At 43.1% G+C, this 16,176-nt stretch overlaps 3 protein-coding genes across 3 annotated transcripts in view; all 3 read left to right on the plus strand.

The window, feature by feature from the left end:
• LOC142182861 (M1-specific T cell receptor beta chain-like) overlaps window positions 1-16,176 on the plus strand; it is a 142,974-nt gene that overhangs the window by 44,745 nt on the left and 82,053 nt on the right. The window lies entirely within an intron of this gene.
• Window positions 1,705-3,517, plus strand: LOC142182872 (trypsin). The gene is made up of 5 exons (XM_075257646.1): window positions 1,705-1,744; window positions 1,833-1,986; window positions 2,332-2,585; window positions 2,704-2,840; window positions 3,368-3,517. The coding sequence occupies exons 1-5, from the start codon at window positions 1,705-1,707 to the stop codon at window positions 3,515-3,517; spliced, it is 735 nt and encodes a 244-aa protein (XP_075113747.1).
• LOC142182876 (trypsin-like) lies at window positions 8,294-10,031 on the plus strand. Its single transcript, XM_075257650.1, has 5 exons — window positions 8,294-8,351; window positions 8,440-8,593; window positions 8,939-9,192; window positions 9,311-9,447; window positions 9,856-10,031. The coding sequence occupies exons 1-5, from the start codon at window positions 8,312-8,314 to the stop codon at window positions 10,003-10,005; spliced, it is 735 nt and encodes a 244-aa protein (XP_075113751.1). The 5' UTR covers window positions 8,294-8,311; the 3' UTR covers window positions 10,006-10,031.

Here is a 16,176-nt window from a genome sequence, read left to right on the forward strand (position 1 = left end):
TGCCACCACCATATAACAGCTACCATTACTGCCACCACCATATAACAGCTGCCATTACTGCCACCACCATATAACAGCTGCCATTACTGCCACCACCATATAACAGCTGCCATTACTGCCACCACCATATAACAGCTACCATTACTGCCACCACCATATAACAGCTGCCATTACTGCCACCACCATATAACAGCTACCATTACTGCCACCACCATATAACAGCTGCCATTACTGCCACCACCATATAACAGCTACCATTACTGCCACCATATAACAGCTGCCATTACTGCCACCACCATATAACAGCTACCATTACTGCCACCACCATATAACAGCTGCCATTACTGCCACCACAATATAACAGCTACCATTACTGCCACCACCATATAACAGCTACCATTACTGCCACCACCATATAACAGCTCCCATTACTGCCACCACCATATAACAGCTGCCATTACTGCCACCACAATATAACAGCTACCATTACTGCCACCACCATATAACAGCTACCATTACTGCCACCACCATATAACAGCTGCCATTACTGCCACCACCATATAACAGCCACCATTACTGCCACCACCATATAACAGCTACCATTACTGCCACCACCATATAACAGCTACCATTACTGCCACCACCATATAACAGCTACCATTACTGCCACCACCATATAACAGCTGCCATTACTGCCACCACCATATAACAGCCACCATTACTGCCACCACCATATAACAGCTACCATTACTGCCACCACCATATAACAGCTACCATTACTGCCACCACCTTATAACAGCTACCATGACTGCCACCACCATATAACAGCTGCCATTACTGCCACCACCATATAACAGCTACCATTACTGCCACCATACTAATTTTTCTGTAAAACCATTGCTCTTTGCATTATAACCTCCATGCCTGTATAAATAACGACGATCAAGAAACATTCTCTAACTACAACCATCAACGGCTTCTGGTTGTTTCATGGTAAATGTTTCTGTTTTGTACATTTTTAATTTTTATTATAATTTAGATTTAAAACATTCTGAAACTTCACCAATATCCGGCTTACACGGTCGTGACTGAGACATTTTCCCAAGTTTCTGACCAGACTCTCTTCTTTTGGGAACATATGACGCTAAGATGACACTAGCGTTTGGCTTTCCATTCTTCTGGTCCACATGGGGACATGAACAATGGAAACCTAATGCACTTAAAACGTAGTTACCTGCAGAAACCCACAGACCCCCATAGACCATAATGGGGTTTGCTGAGTTTCTGTCCAATTTCTACCCAAAAAACATGGAGAGAAAAGTCTTGCTTGCAGGGATAAATCCATTGGGGAATGAATGATGGCCAACATACGATTTGGATACAGTTTCAAAAGTCCAACAAAAATAAATAAATAGGAGAGTAAGAACAAGTCGTGGGAAAAAGAGAATGTAAAAAATACTATAACTCACCTGGCAAAGACTAAATAGGGAGCCTTAACGTATGACTTAGTGGCTGATAAGACAGAAATAGGCACCAAGGACAGAGCCGAGTGACCGGATCCTTCCTAGCTGGTTATCTCCTATATACATTAACAGACGCGGTCTCTTATTGGCCAAGCTGTGCCGTGTCCAGGAGCCGAGATATCAGGAGAACATATAAATACCATCAGTACCTCCATCCAACCTCCACCAGAGACCCATCACCATGAAGTTTCTTCTGATCTGTGTGCTCCTCGGAGCAGCCGGTGAGTCTTCTTACTAACATGGCTGATAGGAGAATATGAAGACTTGAGAATCTTAATCTGACTGTTACTAAATGTTCTTGACTTGCAGCTGCTTTTGAGGATGACGATAAAATCGTCGGAGGGTACACCTGTTCCAAGAACTCTGTGCCCTACCAGGCTTCCCTGAACTCCGGCTACCACTTCTGTGGAGGAGCTCTGATCAACACCTTGTGGGTCGTCTCTGCCGCTCACTGCTACAAGGCGTAAGTACAAGAGTCCTGGAGGAAATCCAGTGGACATAAAACCATTCCCACCATCCTCCAACCTCACCATAGTGGAATGTTCTACTGGTTTATTCCAAGCAATCTCTACTTTCTGTATTAGGACAGATTAGTCCAAATATCACATACATAGAAGAAGCTTGAAGAGAAGGTGGAGGTGGGACAGCGGGGTAGAGAAGATTAGGTTATCAATAGCTTTAATAGAAGGTGATACTTAGTGTCATCTTTGAGATTCTTTTTTAATTTCACGGGGGCAATAACACAATATAAAACATGGAATATATAATGGAGTCTCTGTCTAACTCTCCCCGATGTGCCCTCATCCAGGAGCCTTCAGGTCAGACTGGGAGAACACAACATCGCCACCAGTGAAGGTACCGAACAGTTCATCAACTCCGCCAAAGTCATCAGACACGGAAGCTACAACTCCAGAACCCTGGACAATGACATCATGTTGATCAAGTTGGCCTCTCCCGCCACCCTCAACTCCTACGTCAAGACCGTACCTCTGGCCTCTGGTTGTGCCGGCGCTGGCACCAGCTGTCTGATCTCCGGATGGGGCAACACCCTGAGCAGTGGAAGTAAGTGACAGCACAACTTAATAATATTATTGTCCTTATACTCTCAACTGGACACTTTACCACAATTACTACAAAATTTGCAAAGTTGTAAATTCTATACTGTACTTTTTTTCCACAGCCAACTACCCCGACCTCCTGCAGTGCCTGAACGCCCCCATCTTGACCACCGCCCAATGTAGCAATGCCTACCCCGGAGAGATCACCAACAACATGATCTGTGTCGGATACGTGGAAGGTGGCAAGGATTCCTGCCAGGTAAATACTACTCTGAATGTTCCAATGCATTTGTACGTTTGGTGCCCACATTAGATCCTTCGGTGTCCTATAATGGATGACATATAAGCTGGAGAGGAGAAGGAAGGGAGGACAGATCTGCAGATACTCTGTATAGTCTGGCCTTGTCCATATAACTTGCTATATTTGAGATGGAATATGGTATACCGTATCCTAAAGAAAAGGAGAACTCGTACTGGACTGGAAAGAGGGTGGCAAGGACGTCATCATGCTTTTATACTATAGTAATGAAACTTTAGCCTCCTCTCGTGACCACTGATGGAATGACATATCTTGGGAAAGATGAATTATATCTAAGTAGATTAGAAAGTTGCAAAACTGTATTCAGTGATGAGGTTTCCTGAAACTCCTTTAATCTCCCCAACTAACTAGAGCTGGGATATAGGACTATAGAGAGGACGGACTAAAGGGAGGACCGGCTGCATTTCTTACCAGTGTCTATTAAATGGACAATCTTAGGCACATATATGACTATTTTCTCCTTTCAGGGTGACTCTGGTGGCCCCGTGGTCTGCAATGGACAGCTCCAGGGTATTGTCTCCTGGGGATACGGCTGTGCTCTCAGGAACTATCCTGGTGTCTACACCAAGGCCTGCAACTACAACTCCTGGATCTCCAACACTGTCGCCACCAACTAAAGCTCTTCAAGATCTACGTCTTCAGATTGTTCCATCTGTTTTTCTTAAGTACCATTAATGGACAGAATAAACTTTTGTCTGAAGAAATATGGGTTTAGAGACTATTGTATTGTTCTTATTAACATGTAATATCTGGAGTAGCTTCCATAACCCTCTATGAAGGTTTAGCTCAGAAGTAGAGTATCTGGTAGACACTGGACCAGGTTCTTATCAGATAAAGGCAACCAGTGGCCTCCCTTCAGAATCTTCTCTCAGCAACAATGTGGCAAACAACAAGTCCGTACTTCTAGCTCAATGTCCAAAATAAATCAGATGGTCTCACCAGTTTGATTAGGACACGGCGTTAGACTCTGTCCGGGGCTTGTTCAACATACAGAGCAAAGACTCTCCTTCCAGCCTCTTACTTCCATAGACACACCACACCCTTACTCTGTCCACCATCTTAAATCTGGGCGGGTACTAAGGACACCTCTGGATGGAGAATAGGAGCGACCTCCCCACCAGGTCTATGGTCACTCCTAAAACCTGGACAAGTCCTCGGTGACACACATACTCCATCCACAATTCTTCCCCTTGGATTGCTGCACCATGTATTGTGATAAATGCTTCAGAACTCACTAGGAATTGACCCTCCGATTTTGTCTCTAATCTGTTACAATATACAGATAATGTGATAGAAGAAGACGCCATGTTGGAGCCCTTAAAGGGGTTATCCACATTTTAAAATTGCTTCTTGAGATACAGTGGGCTACTAATTTTAGATTGGTGGTGGTTCACCTGGCAATAGGTATTATCAATGGATTATTAGTTGTAGTTATTAATAAATGATGGATTAGAGATATTGTGTATATGTATATGCTACAAAAATCAATATTATATAAGCAGCTCAGTAACATGAGGGGAAAAGCTAAAGGAGAGGAAAGAGGAAAGATACGTGAAAGTACTAACAATAAGAATGGGGGGCAACTAGAGATGAGCAAACGCCGTTTGATTGAATAGGTATTTGATCAAATATCAGGCTGTCGAGGTGTTCGATTCCAATCAAATACAAGGCCACAAACGAGGTAAATATTCGTATCCCCTCCCACCTTCCTTGGCACTTTTTTTGCACCAATAACAGTGCAGGGGAGGTGAGACAGGAACTACGACAACGGAGGCAGTGAAAAAAATGGAAAAACCCATTGGCTGCCGAAAACATGTGACCTCTGATTCATAAGAATAGTGTCGGCCATCTTTGTCTCATTTTCGTTTTGGAGTGATAGGGAGAGTTTGGTCTCAGGGCAATTCAGAGCTTTCTAGCTTTATTAGGCAGGAAAAAAACAGCTCTTTTCAGAGCTTAACATAAAATCAATCTGCAAATCATGCAGCGTAGCAGTGGGGACGTGGGCGAGGACGTGGATACCCAGCTGTATATCCACTCTACAGTCCAGGTACTGGAGAGGGGCTGCCAGCACCCAATTCACTCTTCCTCCTCCTACAACCCCAGCCCCTATTCCTGAATGTAATAATATATATATTTTTTTATTAATTTTCTTTTTTTCAAGTATATCCCCCCCCCCCAGGGGCTTGCAAATCAATTTTTTAGGGGTCACCCCAAGGGCCAAAAAATAAAACACCGCTGCTGCATGGCTCTAGTCACTCCAAGGGCCCAAAACACTGCTGTTTAAAGGCTCCACTCACCCAAAGGACCAACAAATCTCTGCTGGTGAAGGCTGAACTAAGTTAAAGGGCCTAAAACTCTGCAGGTAGAGGCTGAAGTCACCTGAAGGGCCCCAATCTCTGCTGGGGCTCAGCTTAAGGGCCTGGAACTTCATTTGGAAGGGCTCATGTTATGGGCTAGAAAAGTGAATTTTGGAAGGTCTCACCACAACACACACACACACACACACACACACACACACACACACACACACACACACACACACACATCCACAATGACAGGTCAGGGTGAGGGCTTTTGGATTTTCCATTGCCTATTCCATCTTTAGCTGTCATGGGGAACGTGATTTAAAGGGGTGGTTGTTACTGTTTGTTGAGCTAAAATTGTGTCCATCCAATTGGGGAGTAAAGAAGGTTTCCAGGTATTTTCCCCCCACTTTGATAGAGGTTGTAGTGAGTGTGTATAGTGTGTAGTTGTTAGGCTGTGATGTTGGGGTAATAGAGGGGCTTTGGTGTGTTAGATGCCCCCAGACATGCACCCCCTGCTGTCCCAGTTGCATTGCAGAGGTGTTGGCATCATTTGCTGAGGTGTCATAGTGGACTTGGTGACTCTCCTGAGTCGAATGGTGGGATCTCCTGAAACGGAGCATTTTCCCCCATAGACTATAATGGGGTTCCATATTTGTTTGAATAGTCCAATATTGAGCGGCTATTCGGAACAAATAATGAATATCGAATATTTTACTGTTCGCTCATCTCTAGTGGCAACAGCAACACTGCTTTTGGTTTTGGTGGCATCACCAGTGGGTGCAGGATTGTTCTACTTCCTGAGAATAAAGATGAAGTTTGTGATTACTCATCCCAGTCACAGGAGTATATTGCATTGGAGCCGCAGTTATACCAGCAGGTACGGTTGTATCTAGAGTGGTCCTATAGTCCAGCGAATAACTATGGCATACAATTCTGGGTCAATATGTTAGAGCAGAGGAAGGAGTTGGCCACGTTTGCCATGAGAGTTTCATCTTATCTGCCACCACTGAGCAAGACACGTTCTGCTGCCTTGTCCATCATACTATTCCATTTGCTCACAATATAACAGCTACCATTACTGCCACCACCATATAACAGCTGCCATTACTGCCACCACCATATAACAGCTACCATTACTGCCACCACAATATAACAGCTGCCATTACTGCCACCACCATATAACAGCTACCATTACTGCCACCACCATATAACAGCTGCCATTACTGCCACCACCATATAACAGCTGCCATTACTGCCACCACCATATAACAGCTACCATTACTGCCACCACCATATAACAGCTACCATTACTGCCACCACCATATAACAGCTACCATTACTGCCACCACCATATAACAGCTACCATTACTGCCACCACCATATAACAGCTGCCATTACTGCCACCACCATATAACAGCTACCATTACTGCCACCACCATATAACAGCTACCATTACTGCCACCACCATATAACAGCTACCATTACTGCCACCACCATATAACAGCTGCCATTACTGCCACCACCATATAACAGCTACCATTACTGCCACCACCATATAACAGCTACCATTACTGCCACCACCATATAACAGCTGCCATTACTGCCAGCACCATATAACAGCTGCCATTACTGCCACCACCATATAACAGCTACCATTACTGCCACCACCATATAACAGCTGCCATTACTGCCACCACCATATAACAGCTACCATTACTGCCACCACCATATAACAGCTACCATTACTGCCACCACCATATAACAGCTGCCATTACTGCCAGCACCATATAACAGCTGCCATTACTGCCACCACCATATAACAGCTACCATTACTGCCACCACCATATAACAGCTACCATTACTGCCACCACCATATAACAGCTGCCATTACTGCCACCACCATATAACAGCTGCCATTACTGCCACCACAATATAACAGCTACCATTACTGCCACCACCATATAACAGCTCCCATTACTGCCACCACCATATAACAGCTGCCATTACTGCCACCACAATATAACAGCTACCATTACTGCCACCACCATATAACAGCTACCATTACTGCCACCACCATATAATAGCTGCCATTACTGCCACCACCATATAACAGCTACCATTACTGCCACCACCATATAACAGCTACCATTACTGCCACCACCATATAACAGCTACCATTACTGCCACCACCATATAACAGCTACCATGACTGCCACCACCATATAACAGCTGCCATTACTGCCACCACCATATAACAGCTACCATTACTGCCACCATACTAATTTTTCTGTAAAACCATTGCTCTTTGCATTATAACCTCCATGCCTGTATAAATAACGACGATCAAGAAACATTCTCTAACTACAACCATCAACGGCTTCTGGTTGTTTCATGGTAAATGTTTCTGTTTTGTACATTTTTAATTTTTATTATAATTTAGATTTAAAACATTCTGAAACTTCACCAATATCCGGCTTACACGGTCGTGACTGAGACATTTTCCCAAGTTTCTGACCAGACTCTCTTCTTTTGGGAACATATGACGCTAAGATGACACTAGCGTTTGGCTTTCCATTCTTCTGGTCCACATGGGGACATGAACAATGGAAACCTAATGCACTTAAAACGTAGTTACCTGCAAAAACCCACAGACCCCCATAGACCATAATGGGGTTTGCTGAGTTTCTGTCCAATTTCTACCCAAAAAACATGGAGAGAAAAGTCTTGCTTGCAGGGATAAATCCATTGGGGAATGAATGATGGCCAACATACGATTTGGATACAGTTTCAAAAGTCCAACAAAAATAAATAAATAGGAGAGTAAGAACAAGTCGTGGGAAAAAGAGAATGTAAAAAATACTATAACTCACCTGGCAAAGACTAAATAGGGAGCCTTAACGTATGACTTAGTGGCTGATAAGACAGAAATAGGCACCAAGGACAGAGCCGAGTGACCGGATCCTTCCTAGCTGGTTATCTCCTATATACATTAACAGACATGGTCTCTTATTGGCCAAGCTGTGCCGTGTCCAGGAGCCGAGATATCAGGAGAACATATAAATACCATCATTACCTCCATCCAACCTCCACCAGAGACCCATCACCATGAAGTTTCTTCTGATCTGTGTGCTCCTCGGAGCAGCCGGTGAGTCTTCTTACTAACATGGCTGATAGGAGAATATGAAGACTTGAGAATCTTAATCTGACTGTTACTAAATGTTCTTGACTTGCAGCTGCTTTTGAGGATGACGACAAAATCGTCGGAGGGTACACCTGTACCAAGAACTCTGTGCCCTACCAGGCTTCCCTGAACTCCGGCTACCACTTCTGTGGAGGAGCTCTGATCAACACCTTGTGGGTCGTCTCTGCCGCTCACTGCTACAAGGCGTAAGTACAAGAGTCCTGGAGGAAATCCAGTGGACATAAAACCATTCCCACCATCCTCCAACCTCACCATAGTGGAATGTTCTACTGGTTTATTCCAAGCAATCTCTACTTTCTGCATTAGGACAGATTAGTCCAAATATCACATACATAGAAGAAGCTTGAAGAGAAGGTGGAGGTGGGACAGCGGGGTAGAGAAGATTAGGTTATCAATAGCTTTAATAGAAGGTGATACTTAGTGTCATCTTTGAGATTCTTTTTTAATTTCACGGGGGCAATAACACAATATAAAACATGGAATATATAATGGAGTCTCTGTCTAACTCTCCCCGATGTGCCCTCATCCAGGAGCCTTCAGGTCAGACTGGGAGAACACAACATCGCCACCAGTGAAGGTACCGAACAGTTCATCAACTCCGCCAAAGTCATCAGACACGGAAGCTACAACTCCAGAACCCTGGACAATGACATCATGTTGATCAAGTTGGCCTCTCCCGCCACCCTCAACTCCTACGTCAAGACCGTACCTCTGGCCTCTGGTTGTGCCGGCGCTGGCACCAGCTGTCTGATCTCCGGATGGGGCAACACCCTGAGCAGTGGAAGTAAGTGACAGCACAACTTAATAATGTTATTGTCCTTATACTCTCAACTGGACACTTTACCACAATTACTACAAAATTTGCAAAGTTGTAAATTCTATACTGTACTTTTTTTCCACAGCCAACTACCCCGACCTCCTACAGTGCCTGAACGCCCCCATCTTGACCACCGCCCAATGTAGCAATGCCTACCCCGGAGAGATCACCAACAACATGATCTGTGTCGGATACGTTGAAGGTGGCAAGGATTCCTGCCAGGTAAATACTACTCTGAATGTTCCAATGCATTTGTACGTTTGGTGCCCACATTAGATCCTTCGGTGTCCTATAATGGATGACATATAAGCTGGAGAGGAGAAGGAAGGGAGGACAGATCTGCAGATACTCTGTATAGTCTGGCCTTGTCCATATAACTTGCTATATTTGAGGTGAAACTTTAGCCTCCTCTCGTGACCACTGATGGAATGGCAAATATCTCGGGAAAGATGATGAATTATATCTAAGTAGATTAGAAAGTTGCAAAACTGTATTCAGTGAACTCCTTTAATCTCCCCAACTAACTAGAGCTGGGATATAGGACTATAGAGAGGACGGACTGTATGTGTTACCAGTTTCTATTACATGGACAATCTTAGGCACATATGTGACTTTATTTTCTCCTTTCAGGGTGACTCTGGTGGCCCCGTGGTCTGCAATGGACAGCTCCAGGGTATTGTCTCCTGGGGATACGGCTGTGCTCTCAGGAACTATCCTGGTGTCTACACCAAGGCCTGCAACTACAACTCCTGGATCTCCAACACCATCGCCACCAACTAAAGCTCTTCAAGATTTATATCTTCAGATTGTTCTGTGTTTTTTTATAAATACCATCAATGGACAGAATAAACTTTTTTCTTAACAAAATACGTGTTTATAGAGAGTTACTGTGCTGTTCTTAATATGAATGTGATATATGTGGTTTGCGGCCACCATAATCCCAGATACAGTCACAGATACTTAGGAACTCACAAAGATAGGACCCACCAATATGGTCTCCAATCTGCCAAGTATATACATGAAATGTCATAGAAGACGATGCAAGGTGCAATTGATGGCCAATCCTTGAGATACAGTTGGTTATCAACTTGAGATCAATCGTTGTACAACTGGTGGGACCCCAGCAGATCAGCTCAGTCCCTAAGACTCCAATCTATGGGACACTGCTGCAGTATGGACAATAGGTGTTAGAGCACCTAGAGGTTTCCTTTATTCCTGCAAATAACTTTGACCCCATGGAATTCTGGGATGATACATTATAGCAGTGGAAGAAGCTGACTCAGGTTAAAAAAATTCATATACTGACATTTTTTGATTTTCGTTTTTGACTCCTCCCACCTTCCAACTCCCATAACTTTATTACTTTTCCTTTCTCAGAGTCATGTGTTTGCGGCACAAATTGTTCTTCATGACGGTCTCATTTATTAGTCTGCACAATACACTGGGAAGTATAAAAAAAAATTCAGAATGGGGTGGATCTGAAGAAAAACTGCATCAGTGCAACTTTCTCAGGGGTGTTGTATTTACAGGGTTCACTCTGCGGCCACAATGACAAGTCACCTGTATTCTATGTTTCGGTACGATTCTGGTGATACCAAATTTCTGTGCATAACATAATACATGCACCACCTCCTCCATACCTCTGTGTTCTTTACCAGGACCCTACATACATTTTCAATCATATAAGTAGCAGTCACCTGGCCTACGTATCCTACTGCCTGAGAAAGGGCGTGCGCAGCCCGAAATATTGATCTTCAATATCTACATCTCTATGATATCTTGTATTATTTATGTTGGTTGGAATCTCATTTCCTATCTGGGAATGGTTTCACTGAATCAAAATGTGTGTACTTCTAGATTGTGCATATGATTCACTGTCTTTGAAGCTAGAAGATAAAGATAATAAAACTTGACTTTTATTAAATATAATTAAAAATAAAAAACTAGTCAAACGTGTTTCTAATTTTTTTTTTCCAGAACACCAGTGGAAACTAGCTATTGGTCACTCAAATACTTGGTTGAAATCGTTCCATGTATCTAAGCCAATATCTCAAAAGGTCAGAAAAAACACCTAAGTGTGAGGGGATGAATGATTTGGACAGTATTGTAATATCCTAAATCTTTACCCTAATATCCTTTCTCCCTCAACAACAAATTAGCATGTCGTATAGACAAACAGCCGGGTGACACATTGTATCACTCACTTAAGATAAATAAAGCCCAACAGTGCTTGTCTCACCTGAGGTTACTGGCCTAATGCCACGCCAACGGGGTCTGCAAGCCTGTGGATGCTTAGTGAGCGACAAACCTTGCTGCTGCTTGTCTAGTTAATGACATAAAACTAAATAACTGACCATAAATGAATAAATTTGCCCAACGCTGCGTTTCTTCTAAGAGGAGAATCATCAGGGGCCGATAACATAAGATACAACATGGATGAATATCCCTATCACAAAAAATAGTGACCGCATTTGACCGCACTGATGTCGGCGCTCTATCTGGGAATGGGAACAGTGTGAATAAACGTAATAAGCAAGCTAAAATATCTGGAATGCAATCCAAGATTTCATAGGAGCCCTGACAGTGTTTGATGCCACTTTATAGAGTCCTAGGCATCCTGACAGTGCCAGAAAATGGGTTTTATAGATAGGTTCCTAGGAGCCCTGACAGTGTCATATACTATGTATTATAGATATATAGTCCTAGGAGCCCTGACAGTGTTATACACTATGTATTATAGATATATCTAGTCCTAGGAGCTCTGACAGTGTCATACACTATGTATTATAGATATATATAGTCCTAGGAGCCCTGACAGTGTTATACACTATGTATTATAGATATATCTAGTCCTAGGAGCCCTGACAGTGTCATACACTATGTCTTATAGATATATATAGTCCTAGGAGCCCTGACAGTGTCATACACTATGTCTTATAGATATATATAGTCCTAGGAGCCCTGACAGTGTTATACACTATGTATTATAGATATATATAGTCCTAGGAGCCCTGACAGTGTTATACACTATGTATTATAGATATATCTAGTCCTAGGAGCTCTGACAGTGTCATACACTATGTATTATAGATATATAGTCCTAGGAGCCCTGACAGTGTTATACACTATGTATTATAGATAGGTTCCTAGGAGCCCTGAAAGTGTTATACACTATGTATTATAGATATATATAGTCCTAGGAGCCCTGAAAGTGTTATACACCATGTATTATAGATATATATAGTCCTAGGAGCCCTGACCGTGTTATACACTATGTATTATAGATATATATAGTCCTAGGAGCTCTGACAGTGTCATACACTATGTATTATAGATATATATAGTCCTAGGAGCCCTGACAGTGTTATACACTATGTATTATAGATAGGTTCCTACGAGGCCTAACAGTATTATACACTATGTATTATAGATATATAGTCCTAGGAGCCCTGACAGTGTTATACACTATGTATTATAGATAGGTTCCTAAGAGCCCTGACAGTGTCATACACTATGTATTATAGATAGGTTCCTAGGAGCCCTGACAGTGTCATACACTATGTATTATAGATAGGTTCCTAGGAGCCCTGACAGTGTCATACACTATGTATTATAGATAGGTTCCTAGGAGCCCTGACAGTGTCATACACTATGTATTATAGATAGGTTCCTAGGAGCCCTGACAGTGTTATACACTATGTATTATAGATAGGTTCCTAAGAGCCCTGACAGTGTCATACACTATGTATTATAGATAGGTTCCTAGGAGCCCTGACAGTGTCATACACTATGTATTATAGATAGGTTCCTAGGAGTCCTGACAGTGACATACACTATGTATTATAGATAGGTTCCTAGGAGTCCTGACAGTGACATACACTATGTATTATAGATAAGTTCCTAGGAGCCCTTACAGTGTCATACACTATGTTTTATAGATATATAGACCTAGGAGTCCTGACAGTGTTATACACTATGTATTATAGATAGGTTCCTAGGAGCCCTTACAGTGTCATACACTATGTTTTATAGATATATAGACCTAGAAGTCCTGACAGTGTCATACACTATGTATTATAGATAGGTTCCTAGGAGTCCTGACAGTGTTATACACTATGTATTATCTCCCTATATTATAAAAATGAATTTCTGTCTGTCTGTCTGTCTATCTGTCTGTCTGTCTGTCTGTCTGTGCTCTAATGCGAACCAAACGACTGGACCGATCTTCACCAAATTTGGTACAGAGATACTTCAGATATCCGGGAAGGTTTAAGACGAGACTCCAACTCGCTCGGACGTACCGTTGCTGAGTTACAGCATTTCAAACACAGTGCCCCCCCCCCCCCTTAGCCAATACAAACCTGCAAGACTTTCACTCATATTCCAACTGCAATACACACGGTCACTCCCCATGCACAATACAACACTGATATCCAAACTGAGATACACGCATCAGAGGATTAGATACACAGATCAGCACACAGTATCACACGCCAGAGGATTAGATACGCGCGTCTGCACACAGTCCCACAAACCAGAGAATTAAATACGCACTTCTGCACACAGTTCCACACACTGAAGGATTTGATACACGCGTCTGCACACGGTTCCACATACCGAAGGATTAGATACACGCGTCTTCACACAGTTCCACATGCAGTAGAATTAGATATGTGCGTCTACACACAGTACCACACTTTGGAGGATGAGATACATGCCTCTGCACACAGTATCACAAGCCAGAGAATTAGATACGCGTCTCAGCACACAATACCACATGGGGGAGGATTAGATACGCGCGTCTACACACAGTACCACATGCCATAGGATTATATACGCGCGTCTGCACACAGTACCACATGCTGGGGGATTGGATACATGCGTCTACACACAGTTCCACACACTGTAGGATTAGATACGCACCTCTTCACACAATACCACACAGGGGAGGATTAGATACACGTGTCTTCACACAGTTGTACACGCCATAGGATTAGATACACGCGTCTTCACACAGTACCACATGCAGTAGGATTAGATACGCGCGTCTACACACAGTTCCACACGCCAAAGGATTAGATACGCGCCTCTTCACACAATACCACACAGGGGAGGATTAGATATGTGTGTGTGCACACAGTACCACACTTTGGAGGATTAGATACATGCCTCTGCACACAGTACCACAAGACAGAGAATTAGATACGCGTCTCAGCACACAGTATCACACGGGGGAGGATTAGATACGCTCATCTACACACAGTACCACATGCCATAGGATTATATAGGCACGTCTGCACACAGTACCACATGCCGGGGGATTGGATACATGCTTCTACACACAGTTCCACACACTGTAGGATTAGATACGCACCTCTTCACATAATACCACACAGGGGAGGATTAGATACACGTGTCTTCACACAGTTGTACACGCCATAGGATTAGATACACACGTCTGCACAGAGTACCACATGCCGTAGGATTAGATACACACGTCTACACACAGTTCCACACTCCAGAGGTTTAGATACGCGCGTCTGCACACAGTTGTACACGCCATAGAATTAGATACACGCGTCTGCACACAGTACCACATGCAGTAGGATTAGATACGCAACTCTTCACACAGTACCACACAGGGGAGGATTAGATACGTGTGTGCACACAGTATCACACTTTGGAGGATTAGATACATGCCTCTGCACACAGTACCACAAGCCAGAGAATTAGATACGCGTCTCAGCACACAGTATCACACGGGGGAGGATTAGATACGCGCCTCTTCACACAATACCACACAGGGGAGGATTAGATACAGGCCTCTGCATACAGTACCACATGCCAGAGAATTAGATACGCGTCTCAGCACACAGTTCCACATGGGGGAGGATTAGATACGCGCATCTGCACACAGTACCACACGCCAGAGTCATTAGATACGCGCGTCTGCACACAGTTTCACTTACTGGAGGATTAGATACGCGCCTCTTCACACAATACCACATGGGGAGGATTAGATATGTGCATCTGCACACAGTACCACACCAATAAGGATTGGATACTTGCATCTAAACACAGTACTACACGGGGAAGGATTAGATACAGCTTTACTCCAGGTATCCATAACAACTGATCACAGGTTTTTCACTGACATCCAAAATGAGATACACATAATCACATGACGCTTATGGACATACACACAAACCACATACAAAATACACCAGTGCAAAATTGGACAATTCTTATGGGGCCAGTACACAAACATAAAATGTAATATACCCGTGCGAAGCCGGGTCCTCCCTCTAGTAGATATATATAGTCCTAGGAGCCCTGACAGTGTCATACACTATGTATTATAGATATATAGTCCTAGGAGTCCTGACAGTGTTATACACTATGTATTATAGATATATATAGTCCTAGGAGCCCTGACAGTGTCATACACTATGTATTATAGATATATATAGTCCTAGGAGCCCTGACAGTGTCATACACTATGTATTATAGATATATAGTCCTAGGAGCCCTGACAGTGTCATACACTATGTATTATAGATATATAGTCCTAGGAGCCCTGACAGTGTCATACACTATGTATTATAGATATATATAGTCCTAGGTGCCCTGACAGTGTCATACACTATGTATTATAGATATATAGTCCTAGGAGTCCTGACAGTGTTATACACTATGTATTATAGATATATAGTCCTAGGAGCCCTGTATCTATAATACACTATGTATTATAGATATATATAGTCCTAGGAGCCCTGACAGTGTCATACACTATGTATTATAGATATATAGTCCTAGGAGCCCTGACAGTGTCATACACTATGTATTATAGATATATAGTCCTAGGAGCCCTGACAGTGTCATACACTATGTATTATAGATATATAGTCCTAGGAGCCCTGACAGTATTATACACTATACCAAATTAAGCTC

Source organism: Leptodactylus fuscus, chromosome 10 (assembly GCF_031893055.1).
Source record: "Leptodactylus fuscus isolate aLepFus1 chromosome 10, aLepFus1.hap2, whole genome shotgun sequence".
Taxonomy (NCBI): domain Eukaryota; kingdom Metazoa; phylum Chordata; class Amphibia; order Anura; family Leptodactylidae; genus Leptodactylus; species Leptodactylus fuscus.

Excerpts from the sequence above, each read along its gene's own strand:
- LOC142182872 (XM_075257646.1), top strand. The coding sequence starts at position 1,705 with ATGAAGTTTCTTCTGATCTGTGTGCTCCTCGGAGCAGCCG. Across the intron at positions 1,987-2,331 it reads GCCGCTCACTGCTACAAGGC|GAGCCTTCAGGTCAGACTGG; the intron begins GTAAGTACAAGA and ends GCCCTCATCCAG. Across the intron at positions 2,841-3,367 it reads GTGGCAAGGATTCCTGCCAG|GGTGACTCTGGTGGCCCCGT; the intron begins GTAAATACTACT and ends TTCTCCTTTCAG.
- LOC142182876 (XM_075257650.1), top strand. The coding sequence starts at position 8,312 with ATGAAGTTTCTTCTGATCTGTGTGCTCCTCGGAGCAGCCG. Across the intron at positions 9,193-9,310 it reads CAACACCCTGAGCAGTGGAA|CCAACTACCCCGACCTCCTA; the intron begins GTAAGTGACAGC and ends TTTTTTCCACAG. Across the intron at positions 9,448-9,855 it reads GTGGCAAGGATTCCTGCCAG|GGTGACTCTGGTGGCCCCGT; the intron begins GTAAATACTACT and ends TTCTCCTTTCAG.